Source organism: Poecilia latipinna, unplaced genomic scaffold, assembly GCF_001443285.1.
Source record: "Poecilia latipinna isolate Pla-1442-1.1 unplaced genomic scaffold, P_latipinna-1.0 Scaffold775, whole genome shotgun sequence".
NCBI lineage: Eukaryota > Metazoa > Chordata > Actinopteri > Cyprinodontiformes > Poeciliidae > Poecilia > Poecilia latipinna.
In genome coordinates this window covers 196,236-210,227 of record NW_015113391.1, presented here as the reverse complement: position 1 = coordinate 210,227, position 13,992 = coordinate 196,236, and the positions used below count along the sequence as shown (strand labels likewise).

At 39.0% G+C, this 13,992-nt stretch overlaps 2 protein-coding genes across 6 annotated transcripts in view; both read left to right on the top strand.

The window, feature by feature from the left end:
- The window catches only part of ncoa2 (nuclear receptor coactivator 2), a 55,486-nt gene extending 51,891 nt beyond the window's left edge, over positions 1-3,595 (top strand). For all 5 annotated transcript variants that reach the window (XM_015046343.1, XM_015046340.1, XM_015046341.1 and 2 more), the window contains 2 exons: positions 295-460; positions 2,629-3,595. In XM_015046343.1, coding sequence (XP_014901829.1) covers positions 295-460; positions 2,629-2,640 — 178 coding nt within the window. In that variant the 3' untranslated portion in view covers positions 2,641-3,595. The remainder of the gene's footprint in view (positions 1-294; positions 461-2,628) is intronic.
- A 5,233-nt stretch (positions 3,596-8,828) lies between these two features.
- On the top strand, positions 8,829-13,687 carry prdm14 (PR domain containing 14). The gene is made up of 8 exons (XM_015046329.1): positions 8,829-9,445; positions 10,096-10,149; positions 10,224-10,384; positions 10,473-10,755; positions 10,841-11,043; positions 11,430-11,531; positions 12,853-13,072; positions 13,337-13,687. The coding sequence occupies exons 1-8, from the start codon at positions 8,863-8,865 to the stop codon at positions 13,510-13,512; spliced, it is 1,782 nt and encodes a 593-aa protein (XP_014901815.1). The 5' UTR covers positions 8,829-8,862; the 3' UTR covers positions 13,513-13,687.
- The last annotated feature ends 305 nt before the right edge of the window (positions 13,688-13,992 follow it).

The following is a 13,992-nucleotide window of genomic DNA, read 5'->3' as shown; positions in this document are numbered from 1 at the left end:
ATTGGTAAAAAAAGAAAAGAATTTTTTTTTTTTGAAAAAAAAAAAAAAAAAAAAAAAATCAGTCCACATGATAACCTCAAGAGCAAAGAACAAAGGATGTTAGTCTTTTTAACTATCAAAGCATGAGAAGCAAAAATAAAAAGTATTTATTAATTATGTGCACTGTGGGACATGTCGGTACTGCATTTTTTTTATTTTTATTATTATTTTTTTTAATCCTGTGAAAATTCACGTGCACACACGGTGACTCTGACGGCCCAACCTAACGGCCTCCGTTGCGTTTCCGCTGCCCAGCATGTTCTCGCAGCAGCAGGCGTCGCCGCAGTTCGCCCAACAGAACAGCAGCAACATGTACAACGGCAACAGCATGGGCCTCAACAACCAGCTGAGCGGCCAGATGAGCGTCACGTCCATGGCGTCGGGGTCCTCGCCCGGCTTGCCCTCCATGGGGCAAGAGCAGGTGAGTACTTGGCGCACTCCACGGCCAGTTTGGATGGGGGGGGTGGGGGGTGCGAACAAAAAGTGTTTTCTGCATCTCTGCCAGCTTAGTGGTCGAAGTGAAGTCGAGAACTTGAACATAGCCCTCCGCATTCGTCGCTCTGCTTACTACAGCCCAAGCGGTTCTCTGGGATATTAATTGCACATAGTGACGTTGTGCTAAATTTTCAGATGCAATTGGAGCTCCAGTTATTTGTTTAAATTTAGTTGTTGGTTCTCACTTTCTGTGGCCAATAAAAATGTTTAAGTGTCTGGTAGTAGCAGCCTAAAATCCTGCTCCTCGAATGAGCAATGATTCGAGGAGCAGTTATACCAAAAAATTACACCGAAAGCTTTTTAATTAGTTTTAAATCATGTCTAAGGAATTTTTAACTATCCCTGAGAAATATTTCAGGGGTGGTATTCAGTCGTGATTAATTTGAGAGAATGCACAATATATTTCAACTTTTGCACCCAGTTCTTGCATTTTTTTTATTTTTTTTAAACCAATAAAGTTGTTTCTTGTGTCACGGAAGAATTAGAAATCTGTCAATCGTGCCCCAGATGAAAGTCGACTTCTTCTGCGTTCATCTCCGTATTTCTGTTGGAGTTATTCTAAGCGCTGTGTTTGGCTCTCCTTCATTTAATTGCCATGCTGCTGAATAATTTACTCCGTAGTTCACGTAACTCCTCTAAAGTTCTGCTGCTTCTCTTCCCAACTTTTAGGGCAGTGATGTAACTGGGCACTTTAAAGTCAGACCATTTAGTTACACTTTTATGTAGGCTGCCGACGTTACTCACTGACTCGCATGTTTCGTGTATCAACATCACTCAATTCCTGCCGCGCCCCGCTCGTTGTAAAGCCCAACAAGTTAATTTGTCTGCGTTTGTCTCGCTGGTATCGTTAGGCTGCACGTCTGCGATGCGCTGTTGTTGACCGTAATGCTTTTAAGCCCGTAAAGATCCATGAATATTTAACTACAGCGCTCCTGTTTGATTGCCTGCTGTCCAGAATGTTGTAACATAGCAGCGTGTCCGTCACTGGGCTTATCTCGCCTCCGGGTTTGTAGAAGAAAAAATATTGGCACTTAGATTATTTCAATTATTTACTGTTGAGCCATTAGTGCATGCATTTGTGTTTTTCTCCTATGGGTTTTATGCTTGATGATGTTCTCCAACATGCTTTGTAATTCCTGTAGTTAGACAAGTTCAAGGCTGAGAGGTTTACATTTAGTAATAAAAATTTTATGCTTTAAACACTCTTAAATACATCTACGTTTTCCATAAAATGTGTTAAACGATGTGTACTTCGCTTTAATTCAGGTTTTTTTTTTGTTTTTGTTTTTTAGAAGGAATTTATCACAGCACATTTTTTATGACGGGCTTTGCTCTAAAGAAACGGGTTCTTTGTCATTTCTAGCCGACATGTTGAGCTTTTAGCTGCTGTGCTTGACTACATTTTAAATGTAATATGGGCGCGTTTAAAACGACAACAAACAAACAAAAAGTAAATAAAAATGATCAGAAACAATTTCAGTAGTTCAATTTAAAGTATTATTAAAATGTCTCTGTTATGATCTTTGCAATTGTGTGGGAGAAATGTTGAGTTGTTAGTTTCCCAGGATTCACCTTCCACATGCAGGATAAGCTACAATAGGTCATTGCTAAACAAGCTAGCTGTTTAGAGTGGGGCTACTGTAAACGATTATCTTAGTAATCGAGTAATTGATTAATCTGATGATTAATCGAATAAAAACTTCCCTCCTTCAGTAGTAGCTACTTAAGCTAGTAAAGAAGAAGCTAGCAGATAACTTGCCAAGATGAATTTTAAAAACACAGGTACCCCGAACGTCCACTTGAGACTGCAAGAGGTTTAAGGCGCTCTTATGCTGATGAAAAGTTCTCTTCGCTGCTCCTTACATTTTTGCCACGTTAGCAGCTCTTTTAAAGCCTAAGGTGGTTTGTGAGAAACTTTCTAAGTAGGTGAAATTCTAAGAAAATGTTTAGAATTTGGGAAATTTTAAGAATTTTCCTAAACTGCTTTGGATCCGTTGCGAACACAGGTGCTGAACTTTAACCTAATGAAACTTGCCGGTACTCCGTGAACAGTTGCTCTAAATGCATAAAGTAATATTTGCATTTCCTCCACAGAAATTCTGTTGACCCCCTTGAAGCTTCTTAACACGAACCTCAGCGATCAGCTGGTGCAGGGAGCGCGTCGGCCCTTTAAGAATCAAAAACACAAACTCGTAAGTAACCGACTGCCCCTTGGATCAGCCGGGCCGCCCCCCGCCCCCCCCCCCCCCCCCCCCCCTCTCTCACTCCCTTTTCACCCCAACTGACCTGTTGGGCCCCGGACTGACACAGGAGTGAGCAGAAGGCCAGCCTACCTGCCCGTCCAGCTGCATTCACCGTCGTGTGACTTACTGTAGGGCCCTCCTGGTGGGATACACTGACTTCAGGGAGCAGAGGGGGCATCAGTGGATGTGTTGAATGTATTCCTCTCAGCGGACAGCGGCCATCTACAATCTCATCTCAGAGCAGAACCGAATTGTTCTTCTCTCTTCACTCATTTGGGACGTTTCCTCATGGGTTTCTAACGGCAGCAGAGACTCCCGGGTCATGTTCATAAGTACGAACGGAGCTCAGTCGTTTTTTTTTTTGTTTTTTGTTTTTTTTTGTTTTTTTTTTGCCTTTTTGCTGTATTTTATTTTATAATTGTTTTTTTTTTTTTCTTGTTATGAAAATGAATATGTAGATTGAAGACAGAGGAGTGGGGGGGAAGAAAACTGATCTTGATAAACACTGCAGAAGAATGATTTGAGTGGAATTCTATTAGAATAATTTAGTCAAGAGGTTTATATAGTGTATTAAATTAAGTTTTATTTTTCTGTATAGATTCATTTTAATTATTGTAGATGATTCTTTATCCTTGTAGCAAGAAGATATTCCTAAAAGTGTGAAAGAGGCACTTTTTATCGTTTTTAACAGTAATGGTTGAGAAGATTCTTCTAATCGCCTGAATTATGGATTATAATCTTGGTCCAGCTGTTTCAGAAGATGTCAAAATCAAATATGGTTCAAAATGAATTGTACATACCGATGAGTGAAAAAAAAACCTTTTCTTTCCTATTTATTTTATTCCTTACTGGTCACTACTGCCTCTCTTAAAGCAGAGCAGTTATATGTTCTTTTTTTTTTTGTTATCGTTGTTCTGTGAAGTCCTGACATTCTGATGTTCTGGTACGACTCGGACCGGGGCTGCAGGTTGTCCTTAGTGGGTGTGCTGTGTATACAGTGTACAGATTACGGCTTGCTTCTCTGCCTTTTAGTGTAGAACACAAAAAAAAAGTGTTAAAAAAAAAAAAAAAAACTTCTCACAGCCATACATTAACTCAAAATTATAAAGGAAAAAAAAAGAAGAAAAAAAGTGTGCTTTCTTTGTCGTCTGGAGTGAAAACTGCTTCGTACAAGCTGCTAGGTGCAAACTGTTCGGGTGTGATGTAAACAAGCAATAATTACTTGAGAATCCTTTTCTGTTTGTTGTTTTTTTTTTTGTAATTTTTGTACAGTTTCCTGAATTTGGAAAGGGAAAAAAAAAACACGTTTTTGCTCTGCGTTTGGATGCAGTATTAAACACCGTTTTCTATTGCAGTTTGTACCAAGAAAAAGTCTACATCCACACACACACACAGCGTTCTTGATAAATTATGCAGCCATCTGAGGGGGCCAGGGGGACCTGCAGAGGGGAGGTAGTTTATCCCCCCCCTCGTGATCGAAATGAGCCCTCTCTTCCTCCAGCCTTTTCTTCTATCGCAGAGGTCAGAGTTAAGACTGCACCTGCTCTGACAGACACTTAGCCATATTTTATGACCTCAGGCAATTAAAGTATAAAAGTGTTCACTGATGACGTGCTGATCTTATTTCCCCAAAAGGGAATTGAGATCCGCAGCAAATCATCCTCTCTAACCTCAAAAAAAGGAAAAAAAAAACTAACTTTTATATAAACTATTTTACCCAGGAAAAGACTTTGATCAAGCCAAATGATTCCTCACATTTCAATTGGATTTCTTTCCCCTTCTTAGTTAGCCAGCCCACACAGGAAAAAAAAAAAAAAAACATAAAACATGAAATTCCTAAAGATGTCACTGAGCAGGATCTAAATGCAGATGTTCGTCATAAACCAGATTCACTCTGAATGTATCGTCATTGATGACCTACTGTTCTTTCTTTCCCAACCTGTCGTCACACCGTTGTCTTTTCTGCATTTATTTTTATTTTATTTTTTTTTTTTTTTTTTTTTTTTTTTTTTCCTTTTTTCCAGACGTAATTCGAAAAGTGTAGAGGCTGCACTCACACTCTGCTCGCCCTGCAGTGTGTTTGCCTTCAGTCTACAGGAGATCATACTTTTTTTTTTTTTTTCCATTAGATGCTGTTCTGATTGTAAAAATCCACCCATGCAGATTAAAGCCTTTAAAATCCATTTTCTCAAATAGGCTTTTAAACGGATTCAGAGCCCTTTGCAAATTTCCAAAGATTGTCAGCGTTTTGAAAAGAACTTAAAGCCATGTGGTAGCAGTGCATTTTTTTTTTTTTTTTTTAAGAATTTCTGAAGCCAAGTGCAGAGGAAGTGCACATATTCAGACTTTGGACCCACTTAACTACACACTATATTTTCTTCTCTTTAACGTTTGCTTTTGCAGAACTTTAAATACCCTTTTTGTATCGTCTGCTGGTTTCTTAGAGCTAAGATGCAAACCTTTGAAATGCTAAACACCCTAGCATATTGCCTTAGATTTCGTCCTGTTCTTGTAAATTACACTGCTGTCTGTATAAATTTGTATAATGACTGGTTGTACAGTATTTGAATGGGTGCACCACTATTCACCTCTCCTCCGCTGCTGAAAACACGGTCACTCCCCTCCCCACACAACCACGATCATTGCTCTTCTATGTTGGGAGAGGCCCGGTCCTCTCCTCACTGTTGTATGGTTAAAGATGATTCACAGAGATACTGAAGCAATATGTACTATACTGGATTCTTCTGAAGAAAGATCACTGTTGTTTTTTTGTTTTTGTTTTTCCGTTTTGTTTTCTGCGTCGTCCGCGAGTCGCACTGTATACCTGCATCCATCTGACCTTTGTTACCCCATGGTTGTGTTTGTGTGTGAGCACGTGTGTTGCGTGCGTGAGTGAGTGTGTGTGTGTGTGTGTGCGCACGCGCGTGTGTGTGTTTTATGCAAAATTAGATATATAAGAGAAGGTAAAACCACAGTTATGCAAGTTGTGAACTAATATGGCTTTGCTGATGCTATTTGCCTTGTAAATAAAGAATTCTGTTAATGCATATTTTAACTGCGTCCTTTATTTCATGCTGGTAGTAACTTAAAAAAAAAACAAAAAACATTTTTGTTTTTGTTTTTAGACTACCTCTCCCTAAGGTTTAAAGGCTTATAGATGAATTTCTACCCAATTTTATTCACTTAAATCACTGCATAAAGGGAGATCTCCAGAAAGTTTTTTTTTTAAAAGCTTAAGTAGCAATGCCACTTATGTTGTGTTTCACAACAATCATAAATGAATAAACATGTTTGAACTCAGCCCTCTTGAATTTAAGAATATATATGTATCCAAGTACATACTGAATTAGCATATCATTAAAATTTTTTGCATAATCTAAAAAAATTACTCATTATAGACTTGTGTTTTGATAACTGTGACTTGCAACTATTGAAAACAAGATTTTAAAAAAACTGTACATTATTTAAAGCCAAAATATAGATTTTTAATTTCTAAATATTGATGCACATAATCATGGGGAAGACTATGTCCTGCAGACAGTTACCGACTCCCTCCACAAGGAGGAAAAGACACAAAAGGTCTGACTTTGCTGTTTGCAAGCATTTTAAAGAAAGTTGAGTGGAAGGGGGGGAAAAAAGTGCACAAGAACGATTGATCACTACAGCTTTGAGGGAAAGCCAGTTTTAAGAGTTCAGTGGAGACTCCAGCAATAGCCAGTCTCTAAATTCCTCCTTTTGGATGAAAGTTTTGTTGTTTTACTTTCATCTGAAGTCAGAGTCCAAACATCAGGAGAAAACACATGGAATCCAAGCTGCTTGAGGTCCAGTGCAGGTTTCGCAGTCTGTGACTATAACAGGAAGCCACGTCATCTGCAGCTTTTGGATCACTTGGATTATACTTAACACCTTGTCAGTTGAAATATGGGTGTGTAATGAATAGATATAACACATGGGTATCCTTCCTGAATTGAATTAGTGATAAAAAATTACACTTTTGATGATACTCTCATTTATATAGTGTTTTCTAGCTAGGGGCTGGCATTGACCCAGCATATAGTGTCTCGTTGCAGCCAGCCCATAACCACCTCAAATATAAATATTGAGTTGTTATTATGATCCCTGATCAACCCGAAACAACCGAGTGACCTCCCGCTGTCATCGCTTACTGGAGTCACCCAACTACACTTCCTTACAGCGCGGATATATTCTAGAAAATGACTTCAGATTACTTAAATTGTCGGTTGCCGAGGCGAGTACGAAACAGCTCCCGCGGGTGGATGCGAATCGGAGAAAAGAAAAGTTGGAAACGAAAAGACCACTGGGTGTGGTTGCGATGCTGAAGGGACGTAAACTGCAAAGTGGGTGAATAATTTAAAGAGGTTTTTATTGCGTTGAGTGGTCCGTGGATTACTGACGTGTTCTTCCGTCTGAGCACACCAGAGTGCGTGAAATAAAAAGGTGTGGCGTTATAAAAAAAAAAAAAATTCTGAGACCTCATTTGCATTGGTTTTGTTTCATTTGGACAGGTTTGTTCATAGAAATGTTTGGAGAAAATCTCTCTAACCGTGGAATTAAAGGATGCGTGCCATCGTGTATAGGTTAACTTCAGTGGGCTGTCCTGCGCAGATTAATTGAGATGCATGAGGCTGAGCGGATTCCTCAGCCAATGGGGAAGAGGAAGACGCCGGGAAGCATCTTCAGCGGACCTGAACACGATAGGTGCCCTCAGATGACCAGAGACGCGTCCAGATTTAGGTTTGCGAAGCTCAGCTCAGCTCTGATGGCATGACAGATACGACCTCCTCCTGAAACAGCTGTGATTGGTAAGCTTTTCTTCTATTATATTTTAAAACGTATGTCTAACTTTCTTGCTTCTTTTAATTTTTTTAATCGTGTAAATCTTTTTGTTGTTGTTGTTGTTGTTTCCCAAAATTACGATTTGCGCACGGAGCATGACGCACGGCATCTCCAGCCCTTCTCCGGACCCTCTCCCCACTGTTCAGTAAATTACTGTTCGGGAAACGTTAAGGTCCATTAAATGCTTCATTAATGCTGACCTCTGCTACGACCGACTGTTCTCTGATTGGTGTCATGACCCTGGTTTGTCTCTCTATTTACTGGCTGGCTGGGGGGACTGGTGCCTTCATAGCCTCCTCACTACTGTTTAGTTGTGTGAAGTGTGTGACCTCTCAGCTGGAAATATTGCAAAATCGGCTGCCCGTTTTTTTTTTTTTTGTTTTTTTGAACGGCTGTCTTCAAACGTCCACTCAAATTTTTCTCCACTTTTTCAGACCACATTCCCAGAGTTCTGTCTCCTCCTTTTGCCCATTAAACTAGTGCAAATACACAAGCTGAATATGATTGAATGGAGGGTCCTTGCAAGACTTTGAATATAATCTGTAAAAATAAAGAAAAAAAAATATAGAATAAATCGAATGAATTTCAAACAAAGAAAATACAAGTCTAGAAATAAAAGGTTAAAAAAGGTTTTTTTTTAACCTTTTTTTTTTTTTTTTTTTTTTCCCCACACTCACTGAAACCTGGAATTCAAATCAAATTCCAGACTTTTACAGGCAGAAATTCATGGACCTTTCTTAGTCCATTTAACTAAAAGTTGTTAATTGTGAATTTCAGACAGGCAGTCCTCCCGCAGAGCAGAGTTTAAAATGAAACATTCAAAAACTAAATTGGATGGTCTGGTGAAGAGATGGATACAATTTTTTAGACAAGGGGGTAGAGAATAAAGCCTATTTAATATGTCCCATCTTCTCTGCTTCTCCGTACCTGAAAACGAATTCAAATGGATTACTTCATTACAAACTGCAAAGGAATCCCGCAGTTTGCCCAACATGCATGAATAAGATAAGAAAAGATGTGACGTATGAATTTTACTTTATGTGAACAAATGCAACGGAAGCATGGCCAGATACGCTCACGCTCCTGTCTTTTTTCGATTGATTAAACGCATTAAACTGTAACACTCTCCCCTCTCTCTCTCTCTCTCCTCTCTCTCTCTCTCTCTCTCTCTTCCCCACATCCTCTGAAGAATCCGTCCCTGTTTGAACCTTCACGCTCCCTTGCGCTCATGTCAGTGTCCGTCTCCAGCGTCCCCGCAATGTTGAAGGAGAAAAGCCACCAAGCCGAGATGCTGAAGGGCAGTCCCGTCCGGGGATTCTTCCCCAGCCCCTATCCCTACATGGACTTCTTCCCCCGGACACACACCCTCCTCCACCCGCTCAAGTCGCTCGGTCGACTGGTGTCGGACGCCCGGGCGTCGCTTCCCCTCGGGTTTCACGGAGGCGCGGCTCCGTTCCTCGGTCACAACGCGTCGGGCTTGCCGTACACTAGCCAGATGTTTCCCGGACACGTGCTGCACCCCAGGCCGGAGGAGCTGGCCGCGGTGGTGACGGAGCACGCCGCAGGGCCGCTGTCGTCGGACTTCAGCAACCCGCCCAGCGTCCCGTCTCCATCCGCCAAGTCCTCCAACAACACACCGCCCAAGGAGAGCTTGTTTCGGCCGAGCACCGTCGACATGTCTCCGGAGAAAAGGGTCACATCCTTTAACTTCAGCGAGGAGGACTTGTTCATGGTGCTTTATGGTTACTCTGGGGGCCAGGAGAGCAGCGGGGGCCACGCTATATCAGGACTGACGTTGCAGGAAAGCTTAGGTGAGGCGCTTTTGAATTTTAGGTAGAATTTGTACTTAATGCACAATTTTAATTGACAGGAAGAGTTCAAACAAACTTGCTAACCCCCGTTGAGGGCCCGATGGGCCACAATCCAATAAACGCGTTCGCCAAATATTTATTTAGGCGACAATTAAAACAAAAATCTTATTTCTATCTATACATTAAAATGATGAATTTGTCAGTAATTTACTTAATAATAAACAAATAAATATTTGCTTTAATGAAACCGTAATAAAAATATAAAATTGAAATTAATCGTTAGGTATATGAGAGAACGATTTATTAAATTCGCAATTAAATAAATAAACATGTAAGTTACTAAACAAAAAGTTTTTTTATGTTTTAAAATCTTATTATTACTGTAATTTCATTATTTCATGCCATAATTCAACACATAAGAAATCTGCCCATTTGTTCATTTATTTGTTAGCTTAAATAAAGCTGGAATAAATACAATAAACACAAATATCAACACATAAAAGCAAATAAATAAATCAATAATACAAATTATTTTTGCAATCGCTCATACAAAATAGACAAATATAAAATATTATAAAATACATTCTCTAAATATCCATTCATCCATTTATGGTCTTTTCCTGCTTTTCCTTTTGTTTTTATCCTCTCAGTTTCTAATCCCTCCATTTCCCTACTGGACAAAGACGCCCTTGAGCTCCCAGAGGGTAAGACAGAAAAATCTTTTATATTTCCTAAACATCCGTTATAAGGCGTTTTGAACACCGGCTCTGTGTTGCAGGACTGATTGTCCTCCAGGCTGCTTGGGGACACACTTACCACTGTGGAGTTTTCACAGATAAGGTCAGCATTCCCAAAGGCTCGCGATTCGGACCTTTCCAAGGAAAACTTGTGAACACCAGTGAGATAAAAACATATGACGACAACACTCTAATGTGGGAGGTGATGCTGTTATATTTCCAAAAATAACATATTGCAATCAACTTCTGCGTCATGTTTGACATTAATGTCGTCCTCTGCTCTCCTCCAGGTGTTTGAGAACGGTCGGCTGAGTCACTTTGTGGACGGCAGAGGCGCGTCTGGAAACTGGATGTCTTTGGTGAAGTGCGCTCGGTTTCCTGAGGAGCAGAACCTGATCGCGGTGCAGGTCCAGGGTCAGATCTTCTACGAGGCCTGCAAGGAGGTCACACCAGGCCAGGAGCTCCTGGTGTGGTACGGAGACTGTTACACACAGTTTCTTGGGATCCCACTCACACTGAAGGACCCCAGAGAGGAGAACAACAACAACAACAACAGTGTTTCTCCAACTGAAGGTCTAAATCTACAGCTTCTCCAGATCCTTTCTGTGTTCACTTGGTCTGCATTACAAACCGCTGAAATAAATTCTATATCCTGCAGATTCAGGCGAGGGCTTCAAGTGCGACAGATGTGGGAAGGTGTTCGCATATAAATATTACAGAGACAAGCACCTGAAATACACACGCTGCGTCGACCAGGGGGACAGGAAGTTTCCCTGTCACCTATGCAACCGATCCTTCGAGAAGAGGGATAGGCTGAGGATCCACATCCTGCATGTGCACGAAAAACACAGACCTCACAAGGTAGAGTGAATTCAAACACTGTGGGCTCGCATTTAGCTACGGTTTTTGAACTGTTGGTGCTGAAAGAACAGCTCCCAAGAGTCAGCGAGGCAGCATATGCCAGTTTATTATTATTATTATTATTATTATTATTATTATTATTATTATTATTATTATTATTATTATTATTATTATTATTATTATAGTTTATTAAAACGTGGATTACTCTGGCAATGGATACATAATAAATTTAATTCTCATATTATTTGGTCAAATAAAAATGAATTTAACCAAACTATGCAATTTGAATGAAGCAGCAAAGTGAAACTATTCCTGGCACATTATAATATTCACTAAAATAACTTCATCTATTTTCTCTATTAATGTACTGAATGTCTCATGTGCAGTGCTCCGTGTGTGGGAAGAGTTTCTCCCAGTCCTCCAGTCTTAACAAACATATGCGGGTCCACTCTGGAGAGCGACCATACAAGTGTGTCTACTGCAACAAGGTAAGATAAGGTCAATTCAGTTTATTGGCTTAAGGTAAAAAAAATAAAAATAAACAGGTTGATATATTTGACTAAGTAAAAATAACCACTGTCGTTCAAAGACGCAGAAATAGTAAAGAGTTTACCCCAAGCATTCTTTCAGATTGCAGCCGTGGGTTTTGTTAAAAAAAAAAAAATAGGCCAAGAAGAGAATATTCAAAAGATTGGCATGAATGAACAAGCAAATCCATGTGCATAACTGTAACAACTATAAGTAAATAATTTACTTTAAAAGCCTATTACACTGCTGTGATTCCTTAACTCTATACCAGTTATTTTAATTAAAATTAGATATTGGTCTAATCTAATAAGTTTTTCTCCTTCTTTTTCATTATTTGTGATTTTGTTTGGGATCTGTGCTTTTTAGAATTTGTAAGTCTAAATGTTTCCCCCCCCTTCCTTATTATAACATTTGCATTTTCTCAGTCACTCCAACCAGCTTAAACTTCTTCTTACACATTCCCACATGTTTGTTTTTCCATTTACAAGTATCCAAAGTATATGCCAACTCATTTAAAAGCCTATATCAACTAGATTTCCATTTTACACGGTGTAGAAGAGTGAAGGGAAAAGAAAGATTTACGATGTAAACACAATGCTACACTTAAAAAAAATAACTGACAGTGTATTTAGTTTTCACCCTGAAGTATGATGTCGTTTTTTAATTACAATAATATATTGAAGAGTATAGAAATGGTATAATATGGCATTTTGTTAGAATTTAATACAGAAGCAAGATAAAAATAAACGACTTACATTTTTATATACTTATACCTTGGTCCAGGCTTAAGCCATGTCAGTTAAACAGATACTTTACGGCAATATAAATAAATAAATAAATAAATAAATAAATAAATAAATAAATAAATAAATACTTTGTATTTGAGAAAATACTCACAAAGTATTTTTAAGTTCTCCTCGGGTTTCTCGGACCTGCTCCGTGCTTGAAACCTTTTGGTCTCCTGGTTTCACGGTGCTTTCGGCACGCGCCCTTGTTCATTGTTCCTCGCGAAAGGCACGCTCCTCTTCCAAGCCAATTATCGCCAGATGTTCCTCACAGACTTTTGTCCCGCGACGTTATATAGGCTTTTTATTTACGGTCGTGCGTTGAAGCAGGTTGTTTCCTTTTGAATGCGCCCTCTTTTTTCCGTTTCGTTTCCCCAACTCTTCATTTTTTCTGAACTCACAGCATAAAATTAATTTGTTGTAAATCCTTTCACGTGCCTGTTGGTTATAAAAGCAGAGTTTTTTTTTCAAAATAAATATAACTTCTCTCTTTTAGGCCTTTACTGCCTCCAGTATCTTGCGCACGCACATTCGCCAGCATTCCGGAGAGAGGCCCTTTAAATGCAAGCATTGCGGGAAGGCCTTCGCCTCCCACGCCGCCCACGATAGCCACGTTCGCCGGACCCACGCCAGGGACAAGCCGTTCCAGTGCGAGCTGTGCGGGGCTGCTTTTCAGGAGGAGCAGGAGCTGAAATACCACAAGACGATCCACAAAAGTCAGAATATTTTTATTTGCAAATTAGTTTGCTTATTTTGTTTTCGTTCAGAATTAGGCTAACAAATGTAGCTAAAAAAAAGGTAAATGAAAGGTAATTGAATTAAATTGAGACAAAGTTTCAGTCTATGTTGTGGCAGTAACGAGATCTTTTTTTTAGTGTATTTTTTACATTTCTATAACCTGGTTGTTTCTTTATTTTATTTTAAATGTGGAAATTAGGGATATATTTATAAATATAATTTATTGCCTTCTCTTCCTTTAGAGAGGCAAATCGACACTCTCACTGTTTCTTCTTCTTCTTCGGAAATTGGACTGGAAGACCACTCCGGGCTCCCAGCGAAGGAAATCCAAAAAGCACAGAAGAAACCAGCAGGGCAAAGATTTCCAAATTATACCGGGTTAACAGTTTTAAACTCTGATTATAGGCCCTGGAACTAGACAACCAAGAAAAAGAGGGGAAATGGATGGCTATTGTACAGCCGTATTTAAATCCAAACACAATTATTTAAATGGTATGGCATCTATTTATGTAATGTATAAATGTTATTATGTGGCTTAAAGCTATCACTCTACAATAGCCTGGTTTAGTCTCGCTAGGTGTTATTATTATTATTATTATTATTATTATTATTATTATTATTATTATTATTATTATTATTAAATGTGACATTCCTGTTTTTGTTTTCTTACATTCAATGTAAATTATATTTACCTCTTTCATGTTTTTTTGTTTGTTTTTTGTCTTACAAGAAGTCTGCAATGCAAACAAAAGCAAACCAACAACACTGGTCCCCTTTTCAATTTCAAGCTTTACCATTTTCTTCATTTGTGAAAATAAATGATTGCATGAAAAAAAAAAAAAAAAAAATTTATAAATAAATATATATATATATAAATATAAATTTATATATAAAAATT

Coding starts and splice junctions, on each gene's coding strand:
- prdm14 (XM_015046329.1), top strand. CDS start 8,863: ATGTCAGTGTCCGTCTCCAGCGTCCCCGCAATGTTGAAGGAGAAAAGC. Junction 9,446..10,095: donor GACGTTGCAGGAAAGCTTAG/GTGAGGCGCTTT, acceptor TTATCCTCTCAG/TTTCTAATCCCTCCATTTCC. Junction 11,532..12,852: donor AGTGTGTCTACTGCAACAAG/GTAAGATAAGGT, acceptor TCTCTCTTTTAG/GCCTTTACTGCCTCCAGTAT.